General features: G+C 41.0%; 1 protein-coding gene across 6 annotated transcripts in view; it reads left to right on the forward strand.

The window, feature by feature from the left end:
• The first annotated feature begins 200 nt into the window (after window positions 1-200).
• The window catches only part of Galk2 (galactokinase 2), a 127866-nt gene continuing 108548 nt past the window's right edge, over window positions 201-19518 (forward strand). For 4 of the 6 annotated variants that reach the window (XM_052183485.1, XM_052183488.1, XM_052183489.1 and 1 more), the window contains exons 1-3: window positions 7600-7732; window positions 15694-15782; window positions 18812-18935. In XM_052183485.1, the coding sequence (XP_052039445.1) occupies window positions 7680-7732; window positions 15694-15782; window positions 18812-18935 (266 nt within the window). In that variant the 5' untranslated portion in view covers window positions 7600-7679. Of the gene's footprint in view, window positions 223-7565; window positions 7773-15693; window positions 15783-18811; window positions 18936-19518 lie in introns of those variants that run through there. The other 2 variants (XM_052183486.1, XM_052183490.1) reach the window with 2 other exon arrangements.

The following is a 19518-nucleotide window of genomic DNA, read 5'->3' on the forward strand; positions in this document are numbered from 1 at the left end:
CGGCGCTCAAAGGGAGCGCACAGGCGGCTCTTCCTGCGCGACCGTTTGTGTCTTAGCAACTAAGCGTAGCAACTACGAAATAGGGCGTTGCGGGTCCTAACTGAGGGGTTTCGGAAACCTTCTAGCAGTATCCAGCGTCCTAGGTGAGGGAGCTGTCTCCTTTCTTGCCTGGGACTCTGGAACCTTCTCTTTCTAATGAAACATGCCCGACCTATATGACAGGTAGCGTGCCTCTGCCATTGTTATCTATGTGTTTTCATTCAACACCTTGTGGTGGGTATATTTACAGCAACACAATTGTCACTTAAAGTTATGTTTGTTGTTAGCAAAACCAGTTCTGTGGATAACACGGTTTAGGTATGCACTAATCAATTGTTCAATTATTTAATGAATCACAAACGTGCACTAACTGCTTTTAGGATGAAATGGAAGTAAGTTGGTGACAGACTTTTAAAAAATGCATTATCGCAGAAAACCATTAGAGTTCAGAGTGAAGAAAAATGTGGAAATAAGGCAACCCCCCTTTTTGGAGAAACCCACCAAATTCTGTACACAAATACTGTAAAGTAATAAAGTAGATATATCTTAGAATTTTGGTTCAGTTGTTACCTGTACAGATGAATTAAACATGCCCGAATCACCAAAGGTTAAATCAAACAAAATCGTACCAAACAAAACCACCCAACTTTATCTTCATCTTGTACAGCTAGTGTTGAGCACAGTATTAGCATTCACACCTTTGTGTTGAATCTTTACAGATCCAGCTTGGCTGTGCTCCAGTGACTTTTGGAGTTGTGCCTGATGTTATTACCAGTTTTTCTCTGAATCCATTGGGGGAACGGGATACTTTTGTTTTTGTTTCTAAGCCAGGAATTGCTTGGTTCTGAAAATCTTGTCCGAAGATGTTAAGCCCAATGATTGTATTATCTTTACATTGAGCACACTGTGAACACATTTTATAGTTATACATTCAGAGTGTTAAAAAATAAGTCTTCAAGTGATTTTGCATTGTATATCATTAACATTGGTTTTTTTTTTTTTTTTTTCTTTTTGGATGTTTTGAGCTGGGGAAAGAACTTGGCTTTGTGTGTGTAAGGTAAATGCTCTATTGCTGGGATATCCCTCTAGCCTAAGACCCAATTGTTAGGAAAATATTACAAGAAGGAATTTCAGATAGCTTAAAGAAGTAATCATTTAAGGAAACATAATTTTGTTCACAGTTTTCTAACAATAATATCACCTTCCTTATAATCACACAGTTCTAATAGCCTTTTCTATCAACACTTTATCACGAGAAATTTTAAACTTAAATACATAGGAAAGGATAGCACCATGGACACTAAGTATATCAACCTTCAGCTTTACTGTTGTGTATTTCCGGGGTCAACTGAAAGATACATATAAAATAACATATGTGCAGCTATGTGTAACATTGAAGACATTTACCCGTGCAAGCATAGCATAATCATTACATATCAGACAGACCATCCCCTGAAGTTATTTAATTTCTAATCCTTGTTCAAAATTCCTCTACTGAATACAAAAGTTTAGTTTTGGACTGGCCTTTAATCATACCATCTTAGAACTCAAAAATACCTCATGAATCTGTCCATGTAATTTTAAAACAAAGCAAAGCCTTCCAATAAGTGTGATGACTGTGGCCTTGCCAGTTGATTGGGACAGATCAGACTTAGGTACTAGTGCCAGGTACTAATTACTAAGACTCATCATTCTTAGAACTTAAGGTAATAAGTCACAGTTATCCTACCCGTGTTTATAATTTTTCCAAAGAACATAGCAAATCATAATGGGGTTGAGTTTTATTCATGCACATTTTTTTTAAAGATTTATTTATTTATTATATGTGAATGCACTGTCACTGTCTTCAGATGCACCAGAAGAGGGTGTCAGATCTCATTAGGGATGGTTGTGAGCCACCATGTGGTTGCTGGGATTTGAACTCAGGACCTCTGAAAGAGCAGCCAGTGCTCTTGACCGCTGAGCCATCTCTCCAGCCCCATGCATACTTTCTTAAGTACAAAATTACAAGGCTATGATTATTTACCATGCCAGTTGTTCACACATATAAAATGGCATGCTGATGTACAGTGCATTTATTTACATAATTTGTCTTACTTAAATAATAGGAAAAGACATTAGTAATCTTGTACCAAGGAACATTAAGAAAATGACAACTGAAACTTGAGCCTTTTATTTCACTGGTGACACTCAAATTTATTAAGCCCAGTCTGACAATTTGATAAGAGCAATTATTAGAGTATTTTTATGAGATCAATTTTATTCAATAGTAAATATCTGATAAAAGTTTTCAACAGGTTGCTTGTTTTTAAAGTACACCTTATATTTAAAAAGTATTTTAAAATATTTTTATTGAAGATTTAAAATTTCTTTATTATTTTAAATTATGCGTATGTAGTTGCATGTGTGTACATGTGATCTCTGGTACCTGCAGATGTTAGAGGTGTTGAGTCTCCTGAGAGTTGGATGCTCAGGCAGTCAGTCTCTTGTCATGGGTACTAGGACCTAAACTCAGGTCCTCTTTAAGAACAGAACGTGCTCTTAAACAGTGAGCCATTTCCATAGCACTTTGAAAAATTTTAAAGTTGTGTGTATGTTTTGTATGCCTGTGGATGTGCTTGATATTTTTTTGTGGGGAGCATTTGTGTGGGGTCAGAGGGTAACTTTGTAGTCTGTCGTCTCCTTCCACCTTTACATGGTTTTCAGAAAATGAACTCTGGTGGTCAGTCTGAGGCAAGAGCCTTTACCTATTGACCATTGTAAAAGTGTTTTTTTTTTAATTAGCCTAATATAATTGTCATCTCTGAGGGCCTCAGACTGCTAACTTAGGCCTAGTTCTGGAGGCTTCTCGCCTCTGCACAATCTTATCTAGACCTAGAATGTTTTCAGCCTTCGAGACTTACTGCTGAATAAGCTTCCTTTTCTTTCTGAACTCTTGCTGGATGGATTATTGCTGGATGGATTAACGCAGCTGTTCTGGCTCAAACCCCTTTCCTAGATAACTGGCTTAATCTGGCTTCTCTTGGACTGAATTGCTCTGATTGGCCTCAAGCTAATTCTAACAAATCTTTCCTGATTTCTTGGCTCCTTCTCATTCTCTAGCTTGTTCTGTCTTCATCTATTGTATTCACCTTGTTTTCTCTTCAACATGCCTCTGTAAAACTCTCGTGGCAAAACTCGCCACCTCCACTCTCTGTCTTTCTCTCCTAAGTCATCTCTCCTTCCTGCCTCTTCTCCTGTGAGTTGGGCATATCCTATCTCACTTTGCCTCCCAATTTGAAGTCACTTTTAAATATAGCTGCTTCCTTCTACCAACTAACTTTACCTTCATTGTTTGGGATTAAAGGTGTGAACTGAGGGAGTGTCTGTATTCCAGCAAGAGCAGCCATGTTTCTGGATGAAAATTTCTCTACAGATCATTTCACTGGCCCCCTAATATTTTTTTAGTGATTTATTTTTATTTATGTCTACATGAGGGTGTCAGATCCCATAGGTTTACAGACAGTTGTGAGTTGCAATGTAGGTCCTCTGAAAAAGCAGCCAGTGCTCTTTTGTTTTTTTTTTAAAAGATTTATTTATTTGATTTATATGAGTACACTGTAACTGTCCTCAGACACACCAGAAGAGGGCATCAGATCCCATTAAAGATGGTTGTGAGCCACCATGTGGTTGCTGGGACTCGAATTCAGGTCCTCTGGAGGAGTAGTCAGTGCTCTTACCGCTGAGCCATTTCTCCAGCTCCAGCCCCCAAATATTTTATAACAGCATTTACTGAAATATAATTTAGCTGTGTTATGATAAGCTAGGCTGCACAAACTTATCAATTTGATAAAACTTACCACATATTTATACTTGTGAAGAAATCATAAGAACTTAATGAGCTTATTATACTAAGGATATGTTTCTTTATAGAATTCTTTCTGAAATTCCTTGATGATCTATATTTTCATCCTCTTATGTTTTTTTGTCTATTATTTGACATTGTAGATGACTTTACAATTTAAGCATCTTTATATGTAAATCGAAATAAGCACAATGCATTCTTACTTATCTGGCCTTTGTCCATGTTGTTCCCTGTATCCGTTGGTTGTTTGAATTTATTGTTGTGTGTTCTGTTTCTGGATATCCCATAATTATCTTTCTTCTAATGGATATATGAGGGGTTTCAACTCATGTTTAATATAAATAAAACTGTTATGAACGTTTGTGTACAGTTATGTGAACATGTTTGAGGACCATGGTAGACTGATTCCAAGAAGGCCTGTCACCTGTGCCATTTGATAACTCCTTATCCTTTCCTTAAAGTGTGGGTAGGCTATGACTTGCTCCTAAGCAAGATGATGGAGAGAAGCTGACATACACAACTGCATGTGCATTATTAAACATGATCAAGTCTGTCTTAGTCACAGACATTGTGTCCTTTGCTGTCTTCAAGAAGCAAAAATGCTGTTTGTGTGATGGTTATGCCTCATTGGCTGCTTCTTGTTTGTTTGTTTTTCAAGTCAGGGTTTCTCTGTGTAGCTCTGGCCATCCTGGAACTGGATCTGGAGATCAGGCTGCCTCTGCCTCCTGAGTTCTATCCTTAAAAGCACGCTCCACCACTGCCCGGCTGGTTAGACTTCGTTGTCGATTGGAAAGCGTCTGGAATCATCTAGAAGGCAAGCATCTGGGTGTGCCTGTGAGTGGTTATTGACATCAGCTACCGTGTGCTCTGCAGCGCGTCCTTCCACAGATGAGCCTCTTTCAAATAGAAAACCCATCTAAGGCACAGCTGACTCTTAAGTGACAGAAATTGTGAGATAAGATAAGTGTGTATGGTTACATATTATTTATAATGATGTTATGAAGCAATGAATACAAACAAATCTATGAGTGATGGTTGGGTCATACCAGAGGTATGTATTCAACTTTGTAAGACACTCTCAAACTGTATCACCATTTAGCTACTCTGTCTGCGATGTGCAAGAGTCGGAGCTGCCTCTTTACCTTGCATGAGCAAGCATCAGCACGAGCAAGCATTTAGCATGAGCTACCCTATTTCAGTTTTAGCTACTCTGTCAAGGGCACTGAGCATACCGGTGGCTTTGGTTTGCACTTTTTTTAAAGGCAGCTGCTGTGGTTCTCTCTGTGTGGTTTTTAGTTCTGTTACTGCATTTGACACTTAACAGTTAGTTCTCAAATACGTTGGCTGTTTGTATGGTTGTTTTTTGGTTTTTTGTTTTGTTTTTTGTTTTTGTTTTTCGAGATAGGGTTTCCCTGGCTGTCCTGGAACTCACTCTGTAGACCAGGCTGGCCTCAAACTCAGAAATACACCTGTCTCTGCCTCTCAAGTGCTGGGATTAAAGGCATGCACCACCACTGCCCGGCTGTAGGTTTTTTAATATGATAACAGGGACATAAGTTACCAAAGTGTGGAGCTTGTTTTGTGAACCATCCTCACTATGTCTTCTGAGCAAATGCATATGAATATGATGTGGACTGTTCCTCTGGTCAGATGGCTTTATTGAGACTGGCATTAATGTGCTGTATGGAGCACCCATCTCTTTCATGGCAAATCCCTAGTTTCTTTGAGTGCCCAAGGGACATGCTTCTCAAAGCCCACTCTATGGATGCATTTGTTGATATATTCTCAGGTCACCACCTTGTTGATGGCATGTCTCCTCTTGTCACCATTCTTCTATGTAGCAGCTATTCTTCAGGGTCTAAGTTGGGCTTCATGTGTTTCTTTGGTGAAAAAAATCTCTTCAACTCCCCCCCCCCCATAAGGTTGTTTATCTTATTACTCTTGCATGGTAAAAAAATTTGTGTGTGTATGTGTGTGTGCACACACACACGCGCATGCTGTATCTAAACAAGCTTTGCCACACTTTAGGACACTGATTACTAATTTGTTTAAGAGGAGAGTTTAGGGACCAGCTGGTAAGACCTTCTCAGGACAGATACTTGCTGCCAGGCTTGATGACCTGCATTTAATTCCTGAGACTCACATGGTGGAAGGAAAGAACTGACACCCAAAGGTTGTTCTATAACTTCTGTGCCCATGCACACCCACATTAAATAAATTTAATTTTAAAAAGTACAGAGAATAAATTTCCCTTGTGAAGGTAACATAAATATCTCCTTTCTCTCATTCCAGATAAGGGGGGCTGACATGCAGAGGACTCTGCTGAAGTACATTGTTCTAAACCTTATGTCCCTCCATCAGAAGGAATTGGGAGACTTTTTGTGCATACATTTTATACAGAGAAAAGCTAGCTGGGAGACAGAGGTCAAAGAAGGACTTGTGAATTTATTCTCTGTACCTGACTTTAGACATAATGCTTTCCAGTCTAGCCTCGACTTCCATGTGGAATTGTAAACCAAATAAACTTTTCCTTCCCAGTGGGCTGGGCATTTGTCAGAGCCTATTGTCACAGCAAAAGAAAAGCAATTCATGAGCTGTATGAACTTCACCTCTCAGTCATTCACTCAATCCTGTGATTTGAGAACCAGGTTGCCAGGCACTGCGTCAGGTGCTGAGGGCCATGTCAGGTGCTGTGTCAGGCGCTGTGTCAGGTGCTGAGGGCCGTGCTCCTGCCCTCGAGTTGCTTATAGTTGGTAGTGATGGTGAGGAAACTACTAGACGGACAGTACATGCACAAGACATAAATATGCAGGGTAACTTTTCTCAGTCCAGAAGAGTAATGGGGGAGATGTGCTGGAGATGGTATGCTTTTAATAAGATCTCTGGAGTTTTCTTAGGCAACAGAAAAATGAAGGGTGAACTGGACATTGAATAATAAAATGACTGTTCCTAAGGTATGGTTGAATGGTTGAGGTTTACTATAGTTGTGACAGAGAAAACAGCCAGAGGTGTGTGTGTGTGTGTGTGTGTGTGTGTGTGTGTGTGTAGGGGGTGGAGAGGAGAGAGGGAGCAAAGCAAAGAGAGTATCTGGGAACCAAGAGACCAAGAGTGCACACAGGCAAATGTTCAGTTATTAGGAATCCGAGGCTAAGGAAGCAGGAGCCCAGCCCTAGCTGCAGGGTTTAGGGTAAGGACAGGGGGGAAGTGCTGGGGGGAACCACAGATGCTGGTGGTCCAGGTTTCTTTGAGACCAAATAGATGCTAAAGGTTTCTTCTCACCATTAGTGCTGTTTTATGAAGACCTACCTATGCTTGCATTCTGGAAGGAAGAGCAAAGATATTTACATCTATTTTACATTGCTTGCTTTGGAAATAAATTTGAATAAGAAGCAACAGGTGAACATTTCATGTTCTTTGGGATGTATCTGCTGGACATCAAGGAAGAAAAAAATGTCAAATTAAAAAAAAAAGCCTGAGAGGGTTCAGAGGAAGGTGTGAGCAGGTCTTCAACTGGGGCTGTACTCAGCCACATCAGGGCGCAGAAAAACCTGGTCAATCAGCCTTGCTGCCCACCTAGCCAGAGGTGGGGCCCCGCGGTTGACAGCTGTGCCAGGAGAAGGGGCGGGGGGGGGGGGGAGGAGGAGGAGCTGGGGGCGGGACAGCCTGGAAAGGGGCCACTTCTGCGGACCTGCAGGATTTCCGCTGAGATCCCGGAAGAAAGCCATTCCTGCCACTTTAATCTCGTGATCCTTAGCTGTGCTGCGCTTCTGGAAACTGCAGAGGGATCTAGCAAAATATGGCTGCGGAGGACCCCGCCACTCGACGAGTCCCGGTGGCAGAACATCCCAGGTGGGGGAGAGGCGTGGCCTGGGATCCCGGGGCTGGAAAGGTGCATATGGCGCTCATTGCTTTAGGCAGCTTCTTTTGAGTCACCGGTGTGTGTGTGTGTGTGTGTGTGTGTGTGTGTGTGTCCCTGGAGGCAGACAGAACCCTTGGGATTCTAGACTCCTGGGTCTCAGATACTGAGCCAGGGGTTGTGTGTTGCTTCACACGGAGGCCTTTGCTCTTTCTTGCGGAAGGATTCAGTAAAAACGCCCAGCTTTACTTGAACTGCTTATCTTGCCTGCCAAGTGATAGTGCTTTTCCAGGTTTCGTCCTATCCAGTTATTTTTGAGTCTCTGCATCTTTGACAAATCTGAGCATCTCTAAACTGTCATGAAGGAACTAATTTGTTGCCAGTTTCTAGCTACAGAACTACCAATTCTTTCTTGACGTCTAGTGGAGGGTCTTTTTAAATTACAGATCCTTTGTAAAATACTTTGTTTTGGTTTCTGGAGCTGACATCTCACTTGCTGTTATGTTAGGAGCCCGAGGGCTTCTGCGGTTGATTGCTCTAGAGTGTAACGCTTTCCTGCTCCCTCTTCTGTTTTGGTTGATGAGACTGTACTTTTCTATGGGTTGAAAAAACTCTTTCTTGGGCAAGTCAGCAAACGATGAATAGAGATTGTTTGGATTACTTCTGGCTGTCATTGAATGTGTTAAGATTCTCTTGCACAGTGTGGTTGTTTTACATATTCAGTGAATGAGAGACCACATACTTCAAATGACTCCCAAGGAATCTGTTTTATGAAAAGAAACCCACCCCTTTGTAGTGTAGTCTTGTACAAAACATGTTTATGAATAAACTTCAAATATAATTTTTTTTTGAACCAAGGTCTTACTATGTAGTTCTGGCTGGCTTGAGCTAGCCTGACTTCTAACTTGGAGAGATTTGCCTGCCTCTGTCTAGGACTAAAGATGTGTGCCATCACACCTAACCGATTTACTTGATTTTTTTTTTTTCATAAAGATTACTCTCCGTAGTTATGCAGAAGGAAGGATGTTGCTAGTAAACACAGCCCTGTTGCTAAAAGAGGAGTTCTGATGTAGTGCTCTTTCATGCAGTTGGTGGTTGTTACAGTATTTATTCACACAACAACAATGCAATTTTACTTCCTCTGTGTTAGTGTCAGGAAAGACCACAGTGGGCATATAAGCTCTGCTCTGCTGCTGCTTGTTTCCTCAGTCATTGTCAGGAGTTTGTTTTGAGATAGTGTCTCTACAGTCCAAGGATGGTGTGAACTCTTGATCTCCCCGCCTGTACCTGCTCACCTATTGTTTTGTACATGTGTACATGGTTATTAGCTTCACACAATGTTTTGCAGGAATATTTTAGAGCATCCTATTTTAGAAAGGGTGAGACTTATTAAATCTAGATGATATACTCTACAAATCTATCAAGTGGTCACATGGTGCAATTCATTGCTACCCTCAGGGGAAACTGGATTCTGTGGAACTCCTGATCTTTGTTCAAGATACCACTTGAATTTCACTAGAAACCAGACTGTCTGAGTAAAGAAAGACACGAGACGTGCATTCCACTTCTACCTTTCTTTGCAGTGATAGCTCTTTTCTTTAGGATTAAGTTTTAAATTGTTAGTCTGGTAAGGTGTGATGGTGTATGCCTATAGTTCCAGCAACTGGAGGGAGAGGTAGGAGGGGTAGCGTAAACTGAAAGCCATCTGGACCCTATGTCCTGTTTTAGTTACTTTTCTATTGCTGTGAAGAAACACCATAGCCTAGACAACCTAGTGAAGAAAGTTTATTTTGGAGCTTCTAGTTTCAGAGGATGAGTCCATGGTCATGAGTCATGCCCCAGGGGAGCATGGCCCTGGAGCAGTAGCTGAGAGCTATTTTTTCACACACTTGCCCTTCATCTGAAGCACTGGTCAGAGGGAGCTAACTGAAAATGGTGTGGACTTTTTAAACCTCAAAGTCTGCTTCCAGGTTAGCACCTCCAACAAGGCCACACCTCCTGAAGAGTTCCACCCACTCAGGATCAAGTATTCAAGCAGGAGCCTATGAGGACCATTCTCATTGAAACCACCACATTCCTCAAAACAAAAATAACATCTGAGGAGGTAGCTCCGCTGTAGAGTGCTAGCCTCATGCATGAAACCCTGGGTTTGATTATCAGAACTGTGTGAACCTCTAATAGTGGAATGTTCTTATAATTCAAGCACTTGGGTGATAGAGACAGAATGAGAAATTCAGGGACATTCTGGCAGTGCATGGGAGAACTGCCTGTGCTACATGAAACCTTGTCCAAAATAGCCCAAAAATATGAATGAAAACTGCTAGGTTATTCATTCATTCTCTCTCTCTCTCTCTCTCTCCCTCCCTCCCTCCCTCCCTCCCTCCCTCCCTCCCTCCCTCCTGTTCTGTCAGGGTTTTTCTGTGTGGCCTTGGCTCTCCTGGAACTCACTTTGTAGACCATGCTGTCCTTCAACTCAGAGATCCACCTGCCTCTGTTTCCTGGGATTAAAGACGTGCACCACCACTCTAGGCAGATTATTAGTTCTTGTAATAAGTTTTTGATTTCACGTGTCATATAATCCATCTATTTTTAAAAAAAATATTTATTATTATAGGTAAGTACACTGTAGCTGTCTTAGACACCCCAGAAGAGGGTGTCAGATCTCATTACGGACGGTTGTGAGCCACCATGTGGTTGCTGGGATTTGAATTCAGGACTGTTGGAAGAGCAGTCGGTGCTCTTAACTGCTGAGCCATCTCTCCAGCCCCAATCCATCTATTTTTAATGAATGAACTGACTTCATGAGTGCTTCCATGCAAGCCTGACCACCTGAGATTAATACCAAGAGCCCCCTCGATGGGAAGAAGAGAACTGACTCCTGAAGGTGTTTTCTGAAACTTCACAAATGTGCCATGGTATGTGTGTGCCCTTGCACACACATCTCTGTCTCTGTCTCTCTGTCTGTCTCTCACACAATTTAAAAAGTCTGCAACAAAGTGGTTTTTAGTAACTTCACAGTTGTGAAACCATCACCATAATTAAATTTAGATTTTCTTTACTCAAAAATACTATCACCCTACATTTTTACCGTTCCATTTTTTTTAGCAACGACTAATCTATTGTTGTTTTCTTCTTCCTTCCTTCCTTCCTTTCTTTCTTCCTTCCTTCCTTCCTTCCTTTCTTTCTTTCTTTCTTTCTTTCTTTCTTTCTTTCTTTCTTTCTTTCTTTCTTTCTTTCTTTCTTTCTTTCTTTCTTTCTTTCAGATTTGTTCATTTTGGACATTTCAAATAAATGCTATATTTGTTTGTTTGTTTGTTTGTTTGTTTTGAGACAGGGTCTTTCTATGTAGTCCTGGATGTCCAGGAACTCGCTATATAGACCAGGCTGACTGAACTTAATTCTTCTCTCTGTCTGCTCAATGAAACCTCAGACCATGGAGTAGGCTAGGCCATTACTCTAACACCAGTGCATATCCCCAGACCCCATCACAGAATGCTAGGCACGAGTTCAAATCCTTACGGTATCAGTGTATCCTGTAGCATTGTTATCCCCCCTTTTCTTACAAATGATATATTTATATAAGTAAAAGAAATATATTTGCTGTCCTGTCATTTTTTCATTTAATCTTTCTTAAAGCTTCTGCCTCATTAGTCCATGCAGAAAGATTTTGCTGAAATTATTTTATAGAATGAATATTAGATTTTCAATATTTTTATCTTCTAGACAATTCTACAGTAAACACATAGTTCTTTAAATATTTATATGGATATTTAAAACTATTTTTATCCTCTGAGGAATTTACACATGCATACAATATGCTTTGATGATATTTACCCTCCTCTTTCCTTTCATCTCCCGCCACATCCACCCTCAGCCCCTCAGCTTTCCTCCTCTCTGTCTTCGTTAAAGTCCGCTGCTTTGTTGTATTTACAAATGCCTGGGCTTGGATCCGTTCCCTGGACTTGACTGACCTACCAGGGGCCACACCCTCAAAACAGGCTGACTCCCTCCCAGCAGCCTGCAGCTGTCTACGGTTCTCAGGTAGGGATGTGGGGCTATGCTCCCTTCCCTTCTTGGTGGGATCTTGATCTTATATAGACATGAATGTGTTGGTCTGGTTTTCTTCATTTTCTTTTCTTTTGAGCTCATCCTCTATTGATATGTTTTTGTATATCTGTATCTTTAGATGGAAGCCATGAGTTTGACATAGATCCAGCTCCTGCTTGAACTTTGTAGTGTTTTTACTCTGCAGGTGTGACTTACGTAGTACAGATGTGCTGTACGTAGTACTGCAACTTTGTCTTAAGTGGTAATGGAAAGGTTTTTAGAAAAGATTTATTTGATGTGTATCAGTGTTTGGCCTGCATGTATATATGTTCACCATGTGCATGCCTAGTGCTTGTAGAAGGCAGAAGAAGGCTTTGGACCCTTGGAACTGGAGTTACAGATGGTTGTGAGCTGCCATGTAGGTGCTGGGAATTGAACTTGGGTAGAGCTTTAACTGCTGAGCCCTGGAAAACCTTTAATGAGAATACTTCTGATAGTTTACCATCAAATATGGTGTTTAATGTTGCTGATAAAATGCTTTTTAATGAACTAAAGACACTTCCTTCTTTTTTAGTAGTGTTAAGGATTAAAACTATTTTATTAGCACACATTAATTATAAATAATGGTTTTCTTTATGACGTTTTCATATGTCTACTAATGTATGGTCATCTTCCTCCTCCCTCCACTACCCTTTTAATTCCCACCATAGCACTAGTAGGTACATCTTCCCTGGTTGGGAAGAATTGTTATATACAGGGTCCACAGCTGTGATGGTTTGTATATGCTTGGCTAGGGAGTAGCACTATTAGAAGGTGTGGCCCTGTTGGAGTAGTCGTGCCACTGTGGGTGTAGGCTTTAAGACCCTCATCCTAGCTGTCTGGAAGCCAGTATTCTGTTAGCAGCCTTCAGATGAAGATGTAGAACTCTCAGCTCCTCCTGAACCATGCCTGCCTGGATGCTGCCATATTCGCGCCTTGATAATGGACTGAACCTCTGAACCTGTAAGCCAGCCCCAGTTAAATATTGTCCTTGGTCATGGTGTCTGTTGACAGCAGTAAAACCCTAACTAAGACAACAGCCAAGCAAGACTATTGACAACAGGTCTCCCCCACCAGCTTGCATAGCACCTACTGGTGCTTTCACTATGAGGGTAATCAGCAAGGAAAAAGCTTTCAGGCAAGTTCCATCTTAGTTCTTCTATGTCCTGTACCAGGGTATGTGATATCTTCGGCAACAGGGGCTTACCCTGGTGGGGAATGCGCTTAGAAGTCCTGGGCCTCCCTGAGCACCAACTCCTATGGAGAGAGTCTGCCCTGGCTATGGAATTTTCACTGAATAAACCTGTGATTTTGGGGACTAGTTTTACCACTCATGCAGGGTAGTTTAAAAAGCAGATTTTTGTGATTATTACTAATGTTGTAATCACATAATAGTGGTTTCATTAGAATTCACTAGAGGTAGTGACAACAGTGATTATTTAGTGATTTATTGGACGACTTTAATGATACACTTTAGTGCTGTGTGCCAGCTCCGCTCTGCTCTACAGAGAAGGTTGCCCTGACAGCTCATACATCTACATTTTGTGTCTATAAGGGGTTTTACTCTCTTCTGATCATGGTCATCCCCGTTTCCTCCCTGTCCTCTCCCTCACTGATCCCGTCCTCTTCTTATTCTTCTTTATTTTCTTCTTCCTCTTCTTCCTCCTCCTCTTCATCTTTGTCTTCCTCTTCTTCCTTTTCTTTTTCTTCTTCCTTTTCCCCTTGCTCTTCCTCTTTTTCTTCTTCTTCCTCTTCCTCCTGTCTTTCCTCTGCTTCTTTTTCTTTCTCTTCCTCCTCTTCCTCTCCTTCCTCCTCCTCTGCTACCTCTTTCCGTCTTCTCCCTCCTCTTCCTCTCCCCCTTCCTTCTTCCTCTACCCCATCTTCCTTCTCCTCCCCCTCTTTCTTCTCCTCCCCCACTTCCTTCTTCTCCCCTTCTTCCTCCTCTTCTTCCTCTTCCTCTTTTTCTTTCTTCTTCTTTCCATTTCTCCTCACGGGTCAAGTTTTGTGTTGTTACCTACTTTCACCAGAGTTGCTTCCTGGAGCATGGGAGTCAGGTTGTTCATAGAAGCATGGGAATCTTACCACTGAAGAAAGCGTCTCTCTTTAAAGTCATTACTCACCTCAGGGAAGGGTAGAGCCCCATGGCCCTACTTCCACTAGGGCAGGGTGTAGGACAGGCACAGTCTTAGTAGATCAGGCAAGCAAGCATCCTTGCTGTCAGTGCAACCTTCTCTGTGAGGTGGGCGGAGCAGGCACTCAGCACTGAGGTTAAAATCACCCAGTGAAGCACCTATGTTACCACTGTCCCTCTCACCTCTAGTGATTTCTCATTTACATCCTGCAGAACAGCAAGGATACTGAGCCCAAGAGCCAGTCGGCAATAATGTAACCATTACTAAGTACATATTCCATGGCAATGCTGAGCTAGACACTAGGCATGCATTATCTCCTCTAATCCTCTCAGCAACTCTGGGGCACACAGTTGCTCCCTATTTAGAGGTGAGGGATGTTAATGAAATACACAGTATGGAGACAACAGATTTAGTCTACTTCTGCCCTAATGAACCAGCCACAGTCTTCCCAGCATAATTTCTTTTTCTATGTGATTTATATGTATCTGGACTACACTTAAAAATATCACTGCTTTGTCAGTTTTAGTTGATCATTTAACAGTTCCTTTTTGCCTATTTAGCAGCCAGTGTTTCATTTTCACCTTTTTAAAAAAATATTTACTTTGGTGTGTGTGTGTGTGTGTGTGTGTGTTTTATGGGGAGAGGTTTTATTTGGCTTATAGGTAACAACCCATCACTGAGAGAAGCCAAGGCAGGAGCTAAGACAGAACCATAAAGAAGTGGTTACTCTCTCGTTCCCTCCCTCCCTCCCTCCTCCTCTCCCTTCCTCCTTCCTTCTTTCCCTCTGTCCTTTCCTGCTTTCTCCCCCTTTCTACTTAAATTATTGGTAAAGTTTGATATTCTGTGTTCTCTAGTTACAGTGAAGACATACTTCTTGTGAAGTTTTATATGTTCTGCAAAGATGTGTACAGAGAATCAGATTTAAGTAGCCTAGCTGTCTTATCTACGTACATCTTGTGTTCCAGTAATTGTTCAGCTTTTTCTTTTTAATTTTTGTTTTTTTCCATGCTGGAGACCAAACCCAGGCCCTTTCACATACTGATCAGAGAACCTCCAAACCCATCCCTGATTCTTGAGTGGATGATAGGGAGTGAGAGTTGTTTCCTGCTGAGGTCTCTGTTGTAACCAGAGCTGCTGCTGAATGAGTGGGTCTGAGTGATCACATCCATAACAAAATAAGTGGCTGCATTCAAACCAAACAGTGGGAACAGGACAGATACAGGATTTAAACTTCCAAACATAGACTTTGAGAATTTGGACTAGAAGATATGAATGTAGGAGACAGATAGTAGAGGGCATTGGAGTTTTTGAGTCTTGTAGCGTCATGTCATGGAGAGCTAAGGTATGGAGGCACAGAGGTGAAGGGGGTGCAGAGCAGAGTGGCAAGAGGGGACCAGTGATGGTGTCTTTGGAGGGACAAGAGAATGGGTCAGGAGGAGCAAACACCAAAGATATCAGTGTAAACAGATTTTCTGCTTACTTGAGATTTCCAGGAGCCCAGCTTGAGTCTCTCCCAATAGTGATGTCTGCATGTCTCTGACATTATGGTGTGTCCTTTCACTCCTGGAAAAGTGTGTGTGCATGTGTGTGTGTGTGTGTGTGTGTGTGTGTGAGAGAGAGAGAGAGAGAGAGAGAGAGAGAGAGAGAGAGAGAGAGAGCTCTGTCTACTATATTCCCATCCGTGCATGGATTTTCTGATATATGCTATTTTGAGATATTCCACTCTTGTTTTTCAGATTGCTGAAGCTAAAAGAGATGTTTAACTCTAAGTTTGGGTCCACACCCAAGTTTTATGTTCGAGCCCCAGGAAGAGTAAACATAATAGGTATTCTCAATTTCTTCTTTTAATTTCCACCCCCCCCCTCCTCTGGTGGTTTGGATCATCCAGGTTTTCTAGGTGTATTTGTAGTTTTCTTTTTCTTTTTATTTGTTTCTTCTTATTTTTTTTATTTTTTTCTTGTAATTTCCTATATTTTAGTGTTAAGTAGCAGATTTAAGCAATTTTGTGTGCAATCTGTCTTCACAAATATATAATGATAGATACAATTATAGATTGTATACCAACTCATTATTTTGTGTTTAATATGTCATAAATATTTTCTTATGTTTCTGAAGAGGTTATAATTATTATTTTAATGTTTTTATAATAGCCAATTAAGATGGTATTTTGTAATTTACTTAACAGTTTTCTTTTATTGTACATGAAGTTATTTCCAGTTTTCCGCTGGTGTAACCAGGAGCTTGAGTGTCTCCCAGTGGAGAGGAGAAGTTGGTAGATATAGGATGTAAACTTTACAACAGATAAATTCTCATTTTCTTTTTAAATTTTTTTGTGTGTGGTTTTACGGAGACCTCATTGAAATTTGTATTACTAGTAAAATTTCCACCAAGATAAGTCTTATACTTTTATTTAGTATGTATTTTCCAAGGAAAGAAAACAGAAGGTTTGTTTGGTTTGGTTTTTTTCTGGTCCTTTTCATGCTCAGCTGTCCTCTTGAAGACTTCTCAGACTGAGTTTCTCAGTACAATGTTTCTTCTGTTTTAGATAGTTACCTTGTGTGTATAAGCAGGTTACTTTTCTTTCTTTCTTTCTTTCTTTCTTTCTTTCTTTCTTTCTTTCTTTCTTTCTTTCTTTCTTTCTTTCTTTCTTTCTTTCTTTCTTTCTTTCTTCCTTTCTTCCTTCCTTCCTTCCTTCCTTTCTTTCTCTCTTTCTTCCTTCCTTTCTTTCTTTCTCTCTCTCTCTCTCTTTCTTTCTTTCTAAAGATTCATTTATTATCTTATGTAAGTACACTGTAGCTGTCTTCAGACACACCAGAAGAGGGCATCAAATCTCATTAAGATGGTTGTGAGCCACCATGTGGTTGCTGGGATTTGAACTCCTGACCTTCGGAAGAGCATTCAGTGTTCTTAACCACTGAGCCATCTCACCAGCCCCAGCGGGTTACTTTTCCAAGAAAGGTATTTGGACATGTACCTTTGATGTTCCTTTGGAACTGATTCTCTGCTTAGGGAAAGTGAGTGGTGGGTGTTCATATTGAGAAGATAAGCTATATTTGTCATCCTTCATCCCCACTGAAGGGCTCCTGCTCTCCACATCACCCAAGGTGGGTGTGTTTGTTTTTGTTTTTTGTTGTTAAATGCATTTTTGACAATTGAAAGCATTTTCCCTCTCATGCTGGAGCCTTGCAGCAGAACCGGTGCCCTATCCTCATATTTAAACATGTGTTTCCTACTTAGTTTATATTCCTGTCCTCTTGCTAATTGGGTAGAAAGACAGCTCTGTAAATGAGTTCTTGACCTGTGATTGATAATTCAGACAAAGGCTTTATGATCTCATTCACAAGAGAATATCAACCCGGAAGCAAAAGCCTTGTCAGCTGTAACAATGTATGTAAGAAAAATAGAATTATGAGTATGAATTGTCACCTGTCAATTTCTTGTTTCTTTGCTGGTTAATATCTGCCAAAGGAATTATGAAATGTAAAAAGTCTGTACCAGGAAAATAAATAACTTCTTAACCACAGTGAGATGTTAACCAGCTTGATAATTTATTGCATGTCACATGATAAAAATTTGGAAAATGATTATTGCTAATTACAAAATTATAAAATTGGAAAAACAAGTTTAAGATACAAAATGCCTCCAAATTAACAAAATCTAACTAATTACTATGGCTAGCAGAAATTCCTGAATCAAGATGTTTGGTAAAAAGGAACCTGAATATCTGTCTGCCCTTCGTGTTTTACTTTCTATTCAACCGTGGCCATATTTTTCCTGTGTGTTAATTGTCCATGTAAAACTCATAGCTTTCACCTGAAAGGCGACAAGAAGTTATTTTAGAGCCGTCTATGAGTGACATGGCTTGGAAACACTTTACTCTAACCACACAGTCCAACACGGAAACAGTCTGGAGAGGTTTTATATTAACAGAACAAATACATCAGGGAAAATATCAGGCAGGTGGGTAACTGTTGCAGGAAATATTAAAAAGAACAGCAAGTTCCCCCACTAGACCCAGCTACTCTCTGCAAATGGCCGCCTCTAAGCTAGCCCCTGCAGTGACTGCTCATGTTGTTCCAGCTCCGGTTCACTTGTCTCATGCTGCCCATACCTTCTTAGCCATAAACCCCTGTGGTAGGTGGTCCCACTAGAGGTTATAATTAGCTAGTTAGATTAATATACCAATAAATTCTCAATTCGCAATTTGCCTACACAATAAATTCAGCGCCAATTGATAATGAGACAAGATGCCCACGGAGATTAGACAAGTTATCCCAATTATTCTATCCTTTATGATAGTTATAGCTACCTGTGGCTATTTAAAGCCATGTGGAATCTGGATCATCTTCCTCTTGCTCCACCTTTCCTCCTTCTCCCTCCCTGTCTCCTACATCTCCCTTTCTGCAACTCCTTGCTCTGTCTCCCTTTTCCCTATCCAATCTCAGGCTTCTTGTTGTATTAATAAATTAATTGGACAGGGAAAATCCTGTTACAGGTAACAGCAAGGTAGTGAAGTGTCAGTTCTAGGCATCAGATGCTACCTGATAGTACTGCTAGCCTTTGGTTGGTGGGGACTAGAGGGCCTACTCGAATATCCTGAAGGACTTACCAAGTAGCTGCAGAGATCCACAGAGCACTGTGTAATGAGTGCCAACTAAGAGGGCAAAAGCTGCTCGAGATCCCCTGACTTACGCTCCCCAGATTCTGCAGTCATTGAGTTTCCTGTCAGTCTGTCAGCCCTGAAGCTCCCTCTTAACCTTGCTTCTCTCCAGCAACTGTTGTTCACAGAGCTTAGTTGAGTTTCCTTTCTTTCCTATGCTAACACAGATAAAATCTGCTTTTTCTCTTGTGTAGGTGAGCACATAGATTACTGTGGATATTCTGTTATTCCCATGGCTGTGGAACAAGACATGTTAATAGCTGTGGAACCTGTGAAAACACACACTCTCCAACTGGCCAATACAGATCCCTTGTATCCGTGAGTATTTAGGATTGCTGGTGGGTACAGAATGTGTGTGTGTGTGCGTGTGTGTGTGTGCATGCTTGAGCCCATGCATAAGCATGCAGGAGTGTGTTTTGAACGCAGATAAACTCTAGAAAAATACTGGATTCCAGCTAACTCATCTGTCTGATTGATGTTTCCTGCCTGATGTTTACCGGTGTCCTGGTTAGCATTTTCTGTGTGTCTGAGGCACACTTAACAACCAGCAAGATGGCTCAGGGCTGTTGAGTGCCTTTACCTGATTTGATCTCCAGAAACTCACATGATAGAAGAGAGCCCATCCTGCAGGTTATTCTCTGATCTCTACACTTGTGGCATGTATACATACATGCCTACACTCTTTCTCAAACATACACAGTAAATAAATAAATGAGTTAGTAAGTGTATAAAAGGAAGCATTAACTGAGAGTTGCAATATACTAGACACCGTTTTAAGTATTGAGTTATACAAACATGAAAATAATTTTGTTCTTGCCCAGACATTACTGATTATTTGTTGAGATAACGGTCTCAATAAGGTCACCTATATGCTATCTATCCTTCCATACTATGGCACTGC

This window comes from Apodemus sylvaticus, chromosome 5 (genome assembly GCF_947179515.1).
Source record: "Apodemus sylvaticus chromosome 5, mApoSyl1.1, whole genome shotgun sequence".
NCBI lineage: Eukaryota > Metazoa > Chordata > Mammalia > Rodentia > Muridae > Apodemus > Apodemus sylvaticus.